The 13,755-nt window shown below is 34.5% G+C and overlaps 1 protein-coding gene across 1 annotated transcript; it reads left to right on the top strand.

Moving 5' to 3' along the window:
- The first annotated feature begins 2,224 nt into the window (after window positions 1-2,224).
- On the top strand, window positions 2,225-5,302 carry LOC119683692. Its single transcript, XM_038097497.1, has 2 exons — window positions 2,225-2,236; window positions 4,610-5,302. Exons 1-2 carry the CDS (start codon window positions 2,225-2,227, stop codon window positions 5,300-5,302), a joined length of 705 nt encoding a protein of 234 aa, XP_037953425.1.
- Window positions 5,303-13,755: the final 8,453 nt, after the last annotated feature.

Below are 13,755 nucleotides of genomic sequence, written 5' to 3' on the forward strand. Positions count from 1 at the left end.
TTCCGAATAATGGGGATTTCTGATATTTTGAAGGTGTTAACTGTTGGTTTTAGTTACCGTTTGGTATATAATACCTTAATATCAAAAATTCCTTTCGCAGTTTTGAAGTGAATTTAGTGATGGCATCTACAAAATACTAGTTTTTGATGCAAAACTATTTCAGAATCGAAAAGTAGTAAAGTGAGTGAATTAAAATTGTAAATTTCTCTTTCCATTAATTTGATGTGCAGTTAAAGTAATTTTTGTTCTAAGATCCTCTATGCTAAAAAATGTATCCTAAAAATTTCAAATACTTTTTGCTAACTTTATACATTTTTAATTTATATTTATAATGGTTCAAACTGAGGTGGTGAGATTTATTTTGAATTAAATAATATTTTATCAAAGATTTGTTTATCAAACAAACCACTACCCCCTAAATATGTAATCGTAGACCTTTAAGTAGGCAGTAGTAGAATTACTAAAAGATGTTAGCAGTTATATAAACAATAAACTCTACCTACTTTCAAAATTATTATGAAATAGTAATTCAATTAAGATAAAAATCAAAATATTAAAAGGAAATGATATAAGGACTAATGTTCATATCATACCTATATATGCTTTAAAAATATAGTTTTGAGAGATATTGTTTTTGAATATATTTTCGATTAATTTGAAAATTTTCAATTTGTTATATTTTTATTCATTTTTATTATAATTGCACCTTGTTTAAGCTAATTAGCAATATTAGAGGATTACTTGATTACTTTCTAAGAATTAATATAGAAAAAACACATTTTAAAATAATTTGTATTTAAACTAAACTATTGTTAGCTATATAACATGCAGACAAAATAATTTGTTATTATTCAGAAATACTCCAGACTATATTTTTGTAGCTTTTAAATAGTTTGAAATACTTTATGAAAAGAGAATAACAATCACGGTTACTTAGAGTTAAGTTTTAATACTTAAAGCAGTTTCAGTTAATATAGTTTTGATGTAAAATTATTTTAGAACCGAAAATTAATAAAATTTAATTTAATTAATATCACATTAAATTTCTCATTTCAGTAATTTGTAGCAAAACTTTCAGTAATTTTTCTCTAAGTATTAACGAATACTTAATTATTCATATGATCGTATAAATCCTAAGATCATGTCTATTTTATACTTTATACTAAACTTTCAGTTTAGACTCCAGACTTAATATCTTGTTATGTTTACAAATTTTGATCAAATCAAATTGATCAACTATTAATTGGTCATAGGTCAACTATTAATTGTGAGTCCCTACACAATAAGAGTGATTAATGCAGTTTTGTAATTCATTTAAGAGTTTCTTTGCACTCGTATGCCAGCTTACCTTTCTCAGTTCAGCTTTGGACAGACCATTTGGATTAGATGTCCGAGACTGTCCATTGGCATTAAAGCTAGAGTTAGAATTATTATTGCTATTGAAGTTATCGCCACCGTAGCTATTCGAACAGTCGAAATCATCATCAGAATTTAAATCGTTTTTGTAATCCATTTCTATGAAATATTATAATCCTTTCAGCTGAAAATATTATTAAACAATAATCCAGTTTGTCGAGACGTGATAATAATCCAAAATTGTTGTTGAACTTTAGTAATCAATCAATAAGATTTGTTTTGAATAGATCGTTTAGGGAGAGTTTTGAAAAACTTAAAAATATAGAATATTAATTAAACACAACACTTAAACTTTGGTTAACGTAAAGTTTTAACAAATAACATTAAAAATAAATTTTTTATTATTGCACACGCGCTGAAGACGTTTAATAATTTTTTAAATGTTCATTAAGTAAATAAATTTTTCAATTTGCGCTTAATTAACGAATTTAAACTTAACCGTACCGACTGCTTGCGCGATCAAAACACGCGCACCGAAATCCAAAAGGATACTGATCCTCGCACACGCAGCGCAAGAAAATATATATTAAAACGTAAATACCAGAGAAACGGTAACACGAAGTGTTCGGCAAGACATTGAATTCGTGATCGTGTCCTTTTTTCTATGTCTTCGCCTGTTTGAGGTGTTTCGTGTTTTTGTTTCTCACGCACATGAACTTTGTTGTTTTTGTTTTTTCGCTTTACCTGGGCGCTTTAGCCGAACAGCAGCAACCCTTCGTACTGATGCCGCATACGCGTTGATAATGACGTTCCTTTGCACTCTGCTTCACTCCACTCCACTTCACTCCACTCGAGTGTGAGAACTAAAATGTCTTGTCCAGTGAGAAAATTCCTGCACACTCGTTTATCATAAATTGTGCAAGTTTTGTTGTTGGCTTCGTTTCTATTCAAATGAAATGTACCCTCAGTGGCGTAATTTTATGATTAGTGCAAATGCGCTCATATAGACGACATCCATTGAAGCGTGCATGTGTATGAATCACACTCGAAATTTTTGCTGATTTGACGTTCAGATGATGCTCAAACGATTGTTTCAATTCGTTTTATGGATCAGAATTCGTTGAATTCTGCTTGGGAAGAATATTTATTTACTCGAACACTTATTTCGGATTGGTTTGATGTGAATTATCCGAGAATTAAGCGCCAGAATAGAGTTGCCGTAAGACCAAAAAAATTTACAAGTAAAATCTGGCAGTTCTGAATTCTGAGGAGACTTCATATTAACTGAGTGAAATGAAATACACATTGAAAAAAATTTTATTTAACTGGTTAAAGGCACAGTTAATCGGCACGTACCGTAAGAACTTAAGTCAAACCAAAATACACAGGTATAGTTAGCTTAAATTCTTACGGTACGCACCTACTAACTGAGCCGTAAGTAAGTTCATAGAATTCGTTTTACTTTTGATTTACCAGTTCCACCAGTAGTTGGATCTATGTTATAGATCCTCTTATCTTCCACAGTTTATCAAATGGAGATATTAAGTAAACTTTCTATGAAATTTTATTATTTTACACAATATTAACAAGTCACAAAATAGTCTCATTTAAATATTAAAATAAAAAATCTCATTTAATTATCTAAAGAGTAGACAAACTTATTTGTACTAAAACCGATGAACCGAAAAAAGTTTTGCTGAAGTTGTCTAGTTATAATAATAAGTATTATTTTTAAGAGATATTGTATCGCGACCTTTAATACCATTATGCTCTCTTTGTGAAATAAAACTGATTCTAAAAATTGTACAATTTTATTAACCAATTTTACTCATTGGACTGTGAAAGTCAAAAGCAGAAACCCCGTTCCAGTGATCAAGGGACAGGCAGACATTGGAATGTAGAAGGTTAGTTTTTAAACAACAAATATATCTCAGTTAAAGTTTAACTAATGCTTACATGAATCCCAAATGAGTTTAGGCATAAGCAAAATTTATGACAGCTTGAATATAGCTAACTAGGCGTCTACACTGACTAGACTTTTGCTAGATTTTTATGTTCGAACACACAAAAACAGATCTTTGTAGTGAAAAAGTAAGAGTGTATGCAAAATCTTGCCAAAGCTTAGACAATGTAGATTCAGTATAAATGTGAACAAGAATAATATTTGTTTTATTTTACGATATTATATTAAACTATACTATATGTTAGGCATAAAACGAACTTTATTATTATATAGCATTGTAATAATCTCTCTAATACCTTGAATGAGTTAAATTCAACTATTAGTTAAAATTTAACAAGCGATGTTTAACCTCGCTTAATAACTTAACAACAAAAGAATGGCTTAAACTTTAGTCAAAGGAGATTAAACAGGAATTTAAGGCCAATAAAGACATATATTAAACTAATTTGAATTGTAATTTTCTTCTCACCGAAAGAATGAATGTTTGTGTTCACAGATTTAAGCCGTGCAGCTGTCGTACATAGATCATTTCTTGTTTATATTTGATACTTCTATGAAAAATATTTAACTATACAAGAAAATAAATATTGAAATCAATTACATGTTTTACTCGATAATCAGTCATTATTGTCTGAATATTGTCGACTCAGCAGATATCTCGGTTAAAAAACTGACGCACTTTTGCAGCCGGCTTGATTGAACTTTTGCAACATTGCAGCTGTTCTACACGAGTCAAGATTGTATGTAAGCAAAAAGTGGGGGTTGCATGGGCGCATATTAAGACAGTTAAAAAGAAATTTGTGTGCAGATGAGATTTCTTAGTGGTTGCTAGACCGAAACAAGGGTTACTATTGATATAACTTACAAAATTTTGAAATGGTTTCTTACCTGAATGTATTGTGGCGACCCAGTTGGCTGTGCATTTATTGAATTTAAAAAGTAAAATTCAATTTCAAATATTTTTAAGTTTTTTGTTTTGATTGAGGAGAACGTTCCGATTTTTCTCTCTGTAAAAAGTTGAATAAAAGTTTATTAACATTGAAAATTTTTAGAGTTTTATTAATTAGCAAGGTGAACAGATCATTGCTAAATTGGTGACCCCGACGTGATCTCGAAAAAGTTTAAATTTAGAAATATTAACTTCTGAGCTGAATATCTAATTATCGAGCTGTGATGTCAGTTGCAGACGAAGGTGTAGTAATGGCTTCTGATAGTGGAAGTGTCGTAAACCGTGTAGCAGTGAAGGTGCCACCGTTTTGGCACGAGCGACCGGAGATTTGGTTTGCTCAGATCGAGGCGCAATTTGCAGTAGCTGCCATTACGAGTGACATCACACAGTTCAACACGGTAGTAGCAGCGATTGAGTCAAGTGTTATCGCCGATGTAAGTGATGCAGTGCTTCATCCTCCTGAAACTGGAAGATACGCTAATTTAAAGGCTTGCATCATAGAGCGGTACAGTGAGGGCGAGCAGCGGAAGATTCAACGGTTGTTGTCAGAAGTTGAACTTGGTGATAGACGCCCAACACAGTTGCTAACGGAGTTGACAGCGTTAGCTAAAGACAAGGTGAGTGATGAGTTCCTTAAGTCTCTTTGGCTGAAGCGTTTGCCACCACAAGTGCGCGCTATTCTGCAGGCATCGAACGTGGCTCTAGCAGAACTGGCGAAATTAGCAGACCGTATTTGCGAGGCGGGTGATTTTCAACAGATAGCTGTAGCGTCAGCCTCTGATTGTCCAGCCTATTCTGAGAATGCTGTGATTTTACGAAGGCTTGAGCAAATCGAACAGCGTCTGAGTCGTTTGGATTTACGTCGTAGTGAGTCGATGCAAAGTCGATCGTCATCGAGGAGGCGTAGGCGAACTCGTTCCCGACCAGGAAGTCATCCAGATTGGTGCTGGTATCACGAAAGGTTTGGTGATAGAGCTAATGCTTGTCGGCAGCCCTGTAGTTTTGTGGCAAGCTCTCATCAGTCAAAAAACTAGGCACTCCTTCTACGTCGTCGAGCCGAGAAGGGGTTAGTGTTCGTATAGCTCGACTTAGTATTAAAGATCCCGCCACGTCGACCGTTTTTCTCATTGATACTGGTGCGGACATATCAGTTTTACCGAAGTCGTTCTGTCGTTGGAAGCAAAGGGCTAACAGTGTTGCATCAGTTAATTTATATGCCGCTAATGGTACGCCTATTCAAACATTTGGCGAGCGTCGACTGCTTTTGTCTTTGGGTTTGCGTAGAGATTTCCCGTGGACGTTCGTGATTGCGGATGTTAGCTGTCCTATTGTTGGAGCCGACTTCCTTAATCACTATGATTTGTTAGTGGATTTGAAAAGGAAGCGGTTAGTTGATTCGAAGACGACTTTGATGATGAAGGGTAAGGCTGCTGTGTCTCAAGAAGATACTGTGCGTGTGTGTGGTTCAGTTTCAGCTTATGCTGAGCTGGTTAATGAATACCGTGATTTAGGCATTATGAGTGCAAATCGGATGGGTTTAGTTACTAAGGTTGAACATTGCATCGAGACATTTGGTGCGCCGTCATTTGCTCGTCCCCGACGTTTAGTTGGAGCCAAACTTGAAGAAGCCAAGAAGGAATTCCAATTTTTAGTCCAGACAGGGATTTGTCAACCTTCGAAAAGCTGTTGGGCAAGTCCACTTCACATGGTTCGCAAAGGCGATGGAAGTTGGAGACCGTGTGGCGATTATCGCATGCTCAACGCGCAAACTAAACCTGATCGGTTTCCGATTCCGTTCATTCATGATGTGACGAGTATTCTTCATGGTAAAACTATGTTTTCGAAGATAGATTTGCAGAAAGCGTATCATCAGATACCGCTTGCACTGGCAGACATTCCGAAGACAGCTATTACAACTCCGTTTGGCCTGTTCGAGTTTCGCTTTATGACTTTCGGTCTCCGTAATGCTGCTCAGACGTTTCAGCGTTTTATGAATGAGACTCTAGGTGATCTTAATTTCGTTTTTGCGTACATCGACGATATTTTAATTGCGTCAAAAGATGAAGCAGAACACAGAATGCATTTGCGACTGGTTTTAGATCGACTTAGAGAAACTGGTTTGACCGTGAATTTTGCCAAGTGTAAGTTCGGCTGTTCCGAGATCGAGTTCCTTGGGCACGTTATTAGTGCAAAGGGTTTACGTCCTCCGGAGAGTAAAGTTCAAGCTGTTCGTGATTTTCCTCTGCCAGCAACGGTGAAACAGCTTAAACAATTCTTAGGCATGGTGAACTTTTATCGGCCGTTTCTGCGTAACGCTGTGCAGAATCAGCAGCGGTTGTTTCATCTTACACCAGGTAACCGCAAGAATGATAAGTCGGTGATTTCTTGGACTCCAGAAGATATAGAGGTTTTTGAGGCTTGCAAGAAGGATCTTGCCCAAGCTACGTTGCTTAACTTCATGGCTCTGGATGCACAATTGACGCTCACGACTGATGCTTCAGACGTTGCGGTGGGTGCTGTTCTCCAACAAGTAGTGAAAGGTGTGACTCAGCCATTGGCATTTTATTCAAAAGGTTTGAGTCCAGCGCAGACTAAGTATAGTGCTTATGATCGTGAGTTGACTGCTATCTATCAAGCTGTCCAGCATTTTAAGTATGCATTAGAGGGTCGTGATTTCGTCATTTTTACGGATCACAAACCATTAACGTTTGCGTTCAGGCAAATAAGTGAGAAGGCATCTCCTCGTCGTGCAAGACAGCTGGAGTTTATTAGTCAGTATTGCACTGATATTCGTCATCTGGCTGGTGCAGATAATACGGTGGCTGACTCTTTGTCTCGGGTTGCTACGGTTCAGTTGGAGGCAAATGTTATTGAGTTAATTGCTGAGGGGCAGAAGACTGATGCAGAGTTGCTCGCTCAGCTGAAGAGCCAGTCTGAAGATGGTGTTGGGTTGAAGAAGTTGAGATTGCCGGATTCGAGTATTGAACTGTACTGTGATGTGTCAGGCAGTCGTGTTCGTCCTTTTGTTCCCGCAAACTGTCGGCAGCTGGTACTCTCAAAACTCCACGGTTTGGCTCATCCTGGTATTCGAGCAACGCGGAAATTGGTGCAGGCTAGGTATGTTTGGCTTGGTTTGGTTAAGGATGTAGCTGTGTTTGTGCGTAGTTGCATTGCGTGTCAGAAGTCCAAGATTCAGCGGCATACTAAAACACCAATTGGTTCGTTTGCTGATATTGATAGTCGGTTCCAGCATGTTCATGTTGACATTGTGGGTCCATTGCCTTTGTCTCAGGGGAAGCGTTATTGTTTGACGTGCGTCGATCGTTTTTCTCGGTGGCCTGTTGCTGTGCCTCTGTCGGGCATTACGGCAGAAGAAGTTGCAGCGGCTTTTATCGACGGTTGGGTGGCAAGTTTTGGTTCTCCGCAGGCTATTACCACTGATTTGGGTAGGCAGTTTGAGTCTGCTGTATTTCGGGAACTGACGAGATTGCTTGGAGTGAAACACTTTCATACCACGGCTTATCATCCTCAAGCAAATGGTATGGTTGAACGTTTCCATAGAACATTGAAGGCAGCCATTCGATGTCATTCCTCAAGTAATTGGACGCAGTCTCTTCCGCTTGTGTTGTTGGGATTGCGAACGACACCGAAGCTAGACCTAAATGCTAGTCCTTCAGAGATGTTGTTTGGAAATCCTCTTTGTGTTCCAGGGCAGATGCTTTCGGATTTCAAGCAGAAGTCGTCCGAGACTGATTTTGTGTCGGCGTTGCGAAGGGCTTTAGCTAAGGTTAAATCCGTTGAATCAACAAGACATTGTCATCCATCTGTGTATGTTCCGCGTGACGTTATTAATTGTAAGCACGTTTTTCTTCGAGTGGATCGTGCTCGAGCTCCACTTGAGCAGCCTTATGAAGGTCCATTTGAGGTGCTGAGTCGTAGTGAGAAGACGTCTGTTATTGTTTGCCGTGGGAGAGAGGTGACTGTTTCGAATGATAGGTTGAAGGCGGCGTACTTAACGTGTGATGATCTTGAACAGGTTGTTCCAGAAACGCGTCAGCCTTCAGCGTTGTTGAATGGTGATCAGTTAGTGACTTCTGGTGATTGTAGGCGTGAATCCCTGTTGCCGATTCCGAAAGTGACACGAGCTGGTAGAGTAGTGCGTTTCCCAGCAAGGTTAGCGGAATTTCGGGATTAAGAGTGGTGTTGTCGACGTAGTTGTGGTGTCGCGTTGTTGCTAGTACTCCATCGCTAGGAGGGGGTACTGTGGCGACCCAGTTGGCTGTGCATTTATTGAATTTAAAAAGTAAAATTCAATTTCAAATATTTTTAAGTTTTTTGTTTTGATTGAGGAGAACGTTCCGATTTTTCTCTCTGTAAAAAGTTGAATAAAAGTTTATTAACATTGAAAATTTTTAGAGTTTTATTAATTAGCAAGGTGAACAGATCATTGCTAAAGTATCTTAAGATACCCATTGAATGTCAACGAATGCCAGTAAGAAATAAATCTTAACGCATGATGTCACACACGAGCTTATATAATAATTTAGTTTTTTAAAACTTCAATGGGAAAGCAGATGCAACCGATAAATCATTAAGTCGCACCAAAAGCAATTAAAGGGAATAAATTTGATCATCATTGCGTTTGGCAACTCTAAAAAAGGTTACAAATATTATTTCAACTCGACTCAATTCGGATTTAAGCCATTAGCGTGTGAAAATTTGGCTTCCTTGCAAAATGAACAGAAATTTAGCAGTTTGAGATTTGAGTGATTTTTTGAGTAATATTTTGGAGAAGTAAAAAAAATTTCATGTACAAAAATATAAAAAATAATATTTAGTGCTTATTAAAAAAATATTAATTTTTTGCCAATATCAATTTTTCAGTTGACTTACTAAATTATATGGTCAATCTAAGATCTTGGCATATTTCTTTGTTGCTAAGGAACATACCAACCCCTAAACTGGTAAAGTTCAAGGAGTTCCTAAAATGAGAAATTAAATTTAATCCTTTTTCTTATATTTAATATTGCCTTCTTTTATATTATGGGAATTAATTTTTTGTTTCTTACTTTGATAAAATGTCATTATTCCTTCAGAGTTGTAGTACGTATTATGTATATAGGTTTGTTTTTGTGTTCAATAACCCTAAACTAAAAAAAAATTGGTAGACAAGGTAGACATGTCTGAGGTTAAAAAAATGTAAGATTTTATATTATATCAAAAAGATAAGTATTTTTGAGTTCAAAAGTTAATTTACGTTTGCACATATTTTTGAGTTTATTTTTATAATTATTTTTATGTTGGCAGAATTTGTACTGTGGCCTAGAGATCTATTGCGTCTTCTTCATGGAGTTACATTATATCTCATCTCTGAAATGTAATATTGAACTGTATAGAGTTTTTTTTCCGTAATCGACATGATATCCCTACACAGGTGATAATCCCAGTAGGCTAGCCCAGGGCTATGGGCTTTAAAACAACAAATCTCTAATTCAGCTCCGCAATTTGATTTATAATTTTGAATGCTGCGGCATATCGATATGCAGCCAAACATGCTAGCAAAGAATGGAACAACCACTCAAATTATTTCAGAAAATTAAAAAATTGATCTTCTTATAAAGACATATGAACTTATACTTAAAAAAAATATATCTTAATGAAATAAATAAATTATGGAATAAATGAATGTTCCCAAAAGTGGGTCAATACGGGACCTCAAAAAACAAGAAGTCCTTTTTTCATACTTAAAAGAAGGTTTCAAATATATTGACTACTGCAGATGCTGTTGCGTTAATGTTAAAGAAGAAAGCACTGAACTCCTTCTCTGTTCACATTTCAAAAAAAGAGATCATGTAACTACAATTTGTGATATAAACTAAATGGTGCAACGGGGACTGATATTTGATGAAGGAGTCTTACTTGAATCATGTGATATCACAAATGACCAATTTAAGCTGTGTTGGATTCAAATAAAATAATGCAATAGTTACGCAAGCCTGGCTACCGATCTACAGACGTCTAAATGGGATAAACTAAGCATCACCGAATGCTAAATTGTCGGTGGTAATACATACTATATAATTAAAAGAAGGAATCAGTGGTAATATGTACTCTTTGTGAATGTTATCTTTTGAATTATTTTTTTTGTTATGGTTTTAGTTATTTTAAAAAGTACAGTGTTTCTCATTGATTTAGGCAGCACTTAAACCATTACTTAAAACATCTGTTAAACATAACTCTACTATTATGAACAAATTATAGTCAATGAAATTTATAGAACAGCTTTAAATGTGGTATAATAATGCAGATTTATATATTATATAAAATATTTGATAATGGAAGTTTTCTTCTTAATTGACTGTAAATGACTGTAATGTAAAAATTATTTTAATAACAAATTAAACTCTCTTAAACCGTTTATTAACCACAACAAAAATATGTGTTTACAATTGTATAATATAAACAAATACATATATACAAAAATAGGTACATGTGTAGTATATACTCATACTTATATTTTGAATATATAAAATATTTATTACTCTTAATCATTTAGTTGGCGCTAACAAATCATTCCTAGAAATCTATCTGACGCAGCACTCGTTTTCTGGCGTTTCTGCTCCATGCACACTTTGTACAGTCACTTACATTAAGTGCGGTTAGTGCTATCTGCATCTAATCACTCCATCGGAGACATGGTTTTCCCCTTAAGCTCCTCTTTTTAAGATAATATACATATGTATGTAAATTGCATATAATTGTGCAATATCAGTATAGATCGATTAAAGAATACAATTTACAATTTATTAACTTTAAAATAAATATACCACATCCAATTCGTATTCATTTCTACTAAATCGATGTACATACATTCATATATGTATGTAACGATAAACATTTACTCATTCTCGAAACAAATAGCTGAAGATCGACTTATAAATTTAATAGAACTTAAAACAATCTGTAAAAATATATGCATTTTATACTTAAAATCAATAAAAAATGTGTATAAATATAATTTTACTTAAATTAAAAAAAAATAAAGGTAAGCAATAAAAAAAACTATAATTGACAATAACAACTATGAGGTCATGTCTCATATTTAAAACAAATTTGACAGATCAGCAAGTCTTCATAAAAAAATTTATAAAGCTTTAAATAAAACTCATGTTAATTGGGAACTTGTGGATATCTCATATTCATGTAAAATAAAATACTTCAAATACTTTTATGTAGCATAAATAGCTGCATAAATCCTTCAAATGAATTTAATTTTAATTTTCTATAGATTTGGCAATCCAGTGATTGTTGACTACATCACATAAAGAATCAATTACAGCATTCCTCATGCTTTAAACGGGCATTGAGATCCTTCTGTCCTTCATTGCTCTGCTTCTTCATGTCGACATGAAGATCGTTCTTCACACTTTTTAAGTGTGCTACTAAAAAAGTCATGAAACGCACGATTTCAACATTAAAACACATTAATTTTAATTTTATTTTTATGTTCCTCTGATTTCTTATTAATCAGCAGGGCATACGCTTCCCCTAAACGCTTAGCGCCCCTTAAATAATCTTAACCTTAAATTCTGTATTGCTGTATCCTTAGCCTTAACAAATTGTGGAGCATGTGAACCTCATTTTTTATATGACGGACGGCACAGTATTTTTAGAACTTTCTGAGCTGGTGGGAACATTTTCTGTGCGGTTGTGTATTCGATGGGAAATATTTTCTCACCAATAAAAGTTCAGATATTTATTAATAATTCATTTTTAAAATTATATTTATATTTTTTTTATTAATTTTAAAATATATATAGATGTATAATATTATATATAGGGATATTTTCTATACAACTGAAATAACATTATAAGTCCTTAATGCCGAATGCAATAAACAGAAGTCAGAGGCGCGAAAAACTTTAGCCATTCCGGCACACTCCACTTATTGAGAGTACACAACTGTCCACTTATATTGCACAATACTGACCTCAAATTTCGTTCGATGTTTCTATTTGTATAAGCAAAAACTCAAAAAAATTGACCATATCTATTAGATAAAGTAACGTAACGGCCGTTACAAAAATTTCTTGTGATTTTGTGAGCGGCTGCAAAATGTTTCGGTCTTAATTGAAATAAATTTGCGCTGTCTTGACAGGATAATGAAGGCATGTGCCAAAAAAGGAAAAGTTGCTCAATTCGTATCCATAAACATCTGCTGCTTTTGATGCTGCACGCTCTGCTACTATAACTTCTTAGCTGTCCTGTCTTGGCTGTGCGGCAAGTAATTCTAAGACTTCTTAAGTAATCTCCCCTTTCTAACGATTGGCATGCTTTGTTTATCTTTTCTTCTTGCAGATTAAAAATCTTTGAAGGGGTTACGTTAGAGTTTGAAAAGATTACGCATTCTCTACCGACATTGAGGGTCAAATCAATTTTCTTATTATTTTGATGTCTATAAGTTTATTCTGTTAATTATGTTACCTGATTTTGAAATTGGGTTCAGATTTTATAAATAAATACTATTAAATAGAATTTATTTTTGAAAATCACTGTTGGTTATATACAAAGTAAAAGCATATTGGTTATATTGATTTTTATTTATAGCTTTATTCAAATTCAATCTATAAAGTTGGCTATTTATTCAATAGTCAACTTAGATATTAAATTTTTACTGCCTCTGAGCAATTTGGATTTGGTAATCACGGATTAAAAAGATTTTATAGCTGCCTGTCAATCCAAATATATTCGTATAAATATACTGGCGTTTTATATTGCCTTTTAAGGCATTCTACAGTACCAATATCTGTCTGAAAATCGTCAAGTATGCAGACGAGTGCCTATTTATAATAGTCAACTCAGATATATTGAAAACTTTTACTGCTTGTGAACAACTTGGATTTGGTGTTAACAGATTGGAGAGAATTTACAGCTTCCTATCTATCCAAGTATATAATAATGCTGGCTTTTTTGTATCAGTTTTTCAGACATTCTACAACACAACTCTTTGCCTGAAAAACCATCGAAATCTAAGTTCCATTGGAATGTCCGATCTAAATCTATGTCCGTGGATTCCAGCATCAGTTAGTTTGTCTTCAAGTTTCCATTCACACGTATTGGGGCTGTGTAAGTACCTGTTCTTTCAACCTTTTGTTTTTATTAGATGAATACTTTATAATTAAAAATACAAATTTCTTTAGAACTGATTTTATAAATTTTTTGTGTTATATGTCTTTGACTCGGAAATAATAAAGAATGTTGTAAAGCACAAGCTGGTCAAGGGTAGGGATTTAATTAGTCATTTTTGCTGTGTATAGTTTATCTCTTACTTAGTAAGATTTTTTCTGAATATATGTACACTTTTATTTAAATTAAAAACAAAGACAGGATTTAATAAACAGTTACTAAACCTTAGGCTTTAAATTTCAACATTAATTATATCCGATTTTTATAGTAACACCCCAATTGAATACTTATATTTTCTTTC

Source organism: Teleopsis dalmanni, chromosome 2 (assembly GCF_002237135.1).
Source record: "Teleopsis dalmanni isolate 2A chromosome 2, ASM223713v2, whole genome shotgun sequence".
Classification (NCBI taxonomy): Eukaryota; Metazoa; Arthropoda; class Insecta; order Diptera; family Diopsidae; genus Teleopsis; species Teleopsis dalmanni.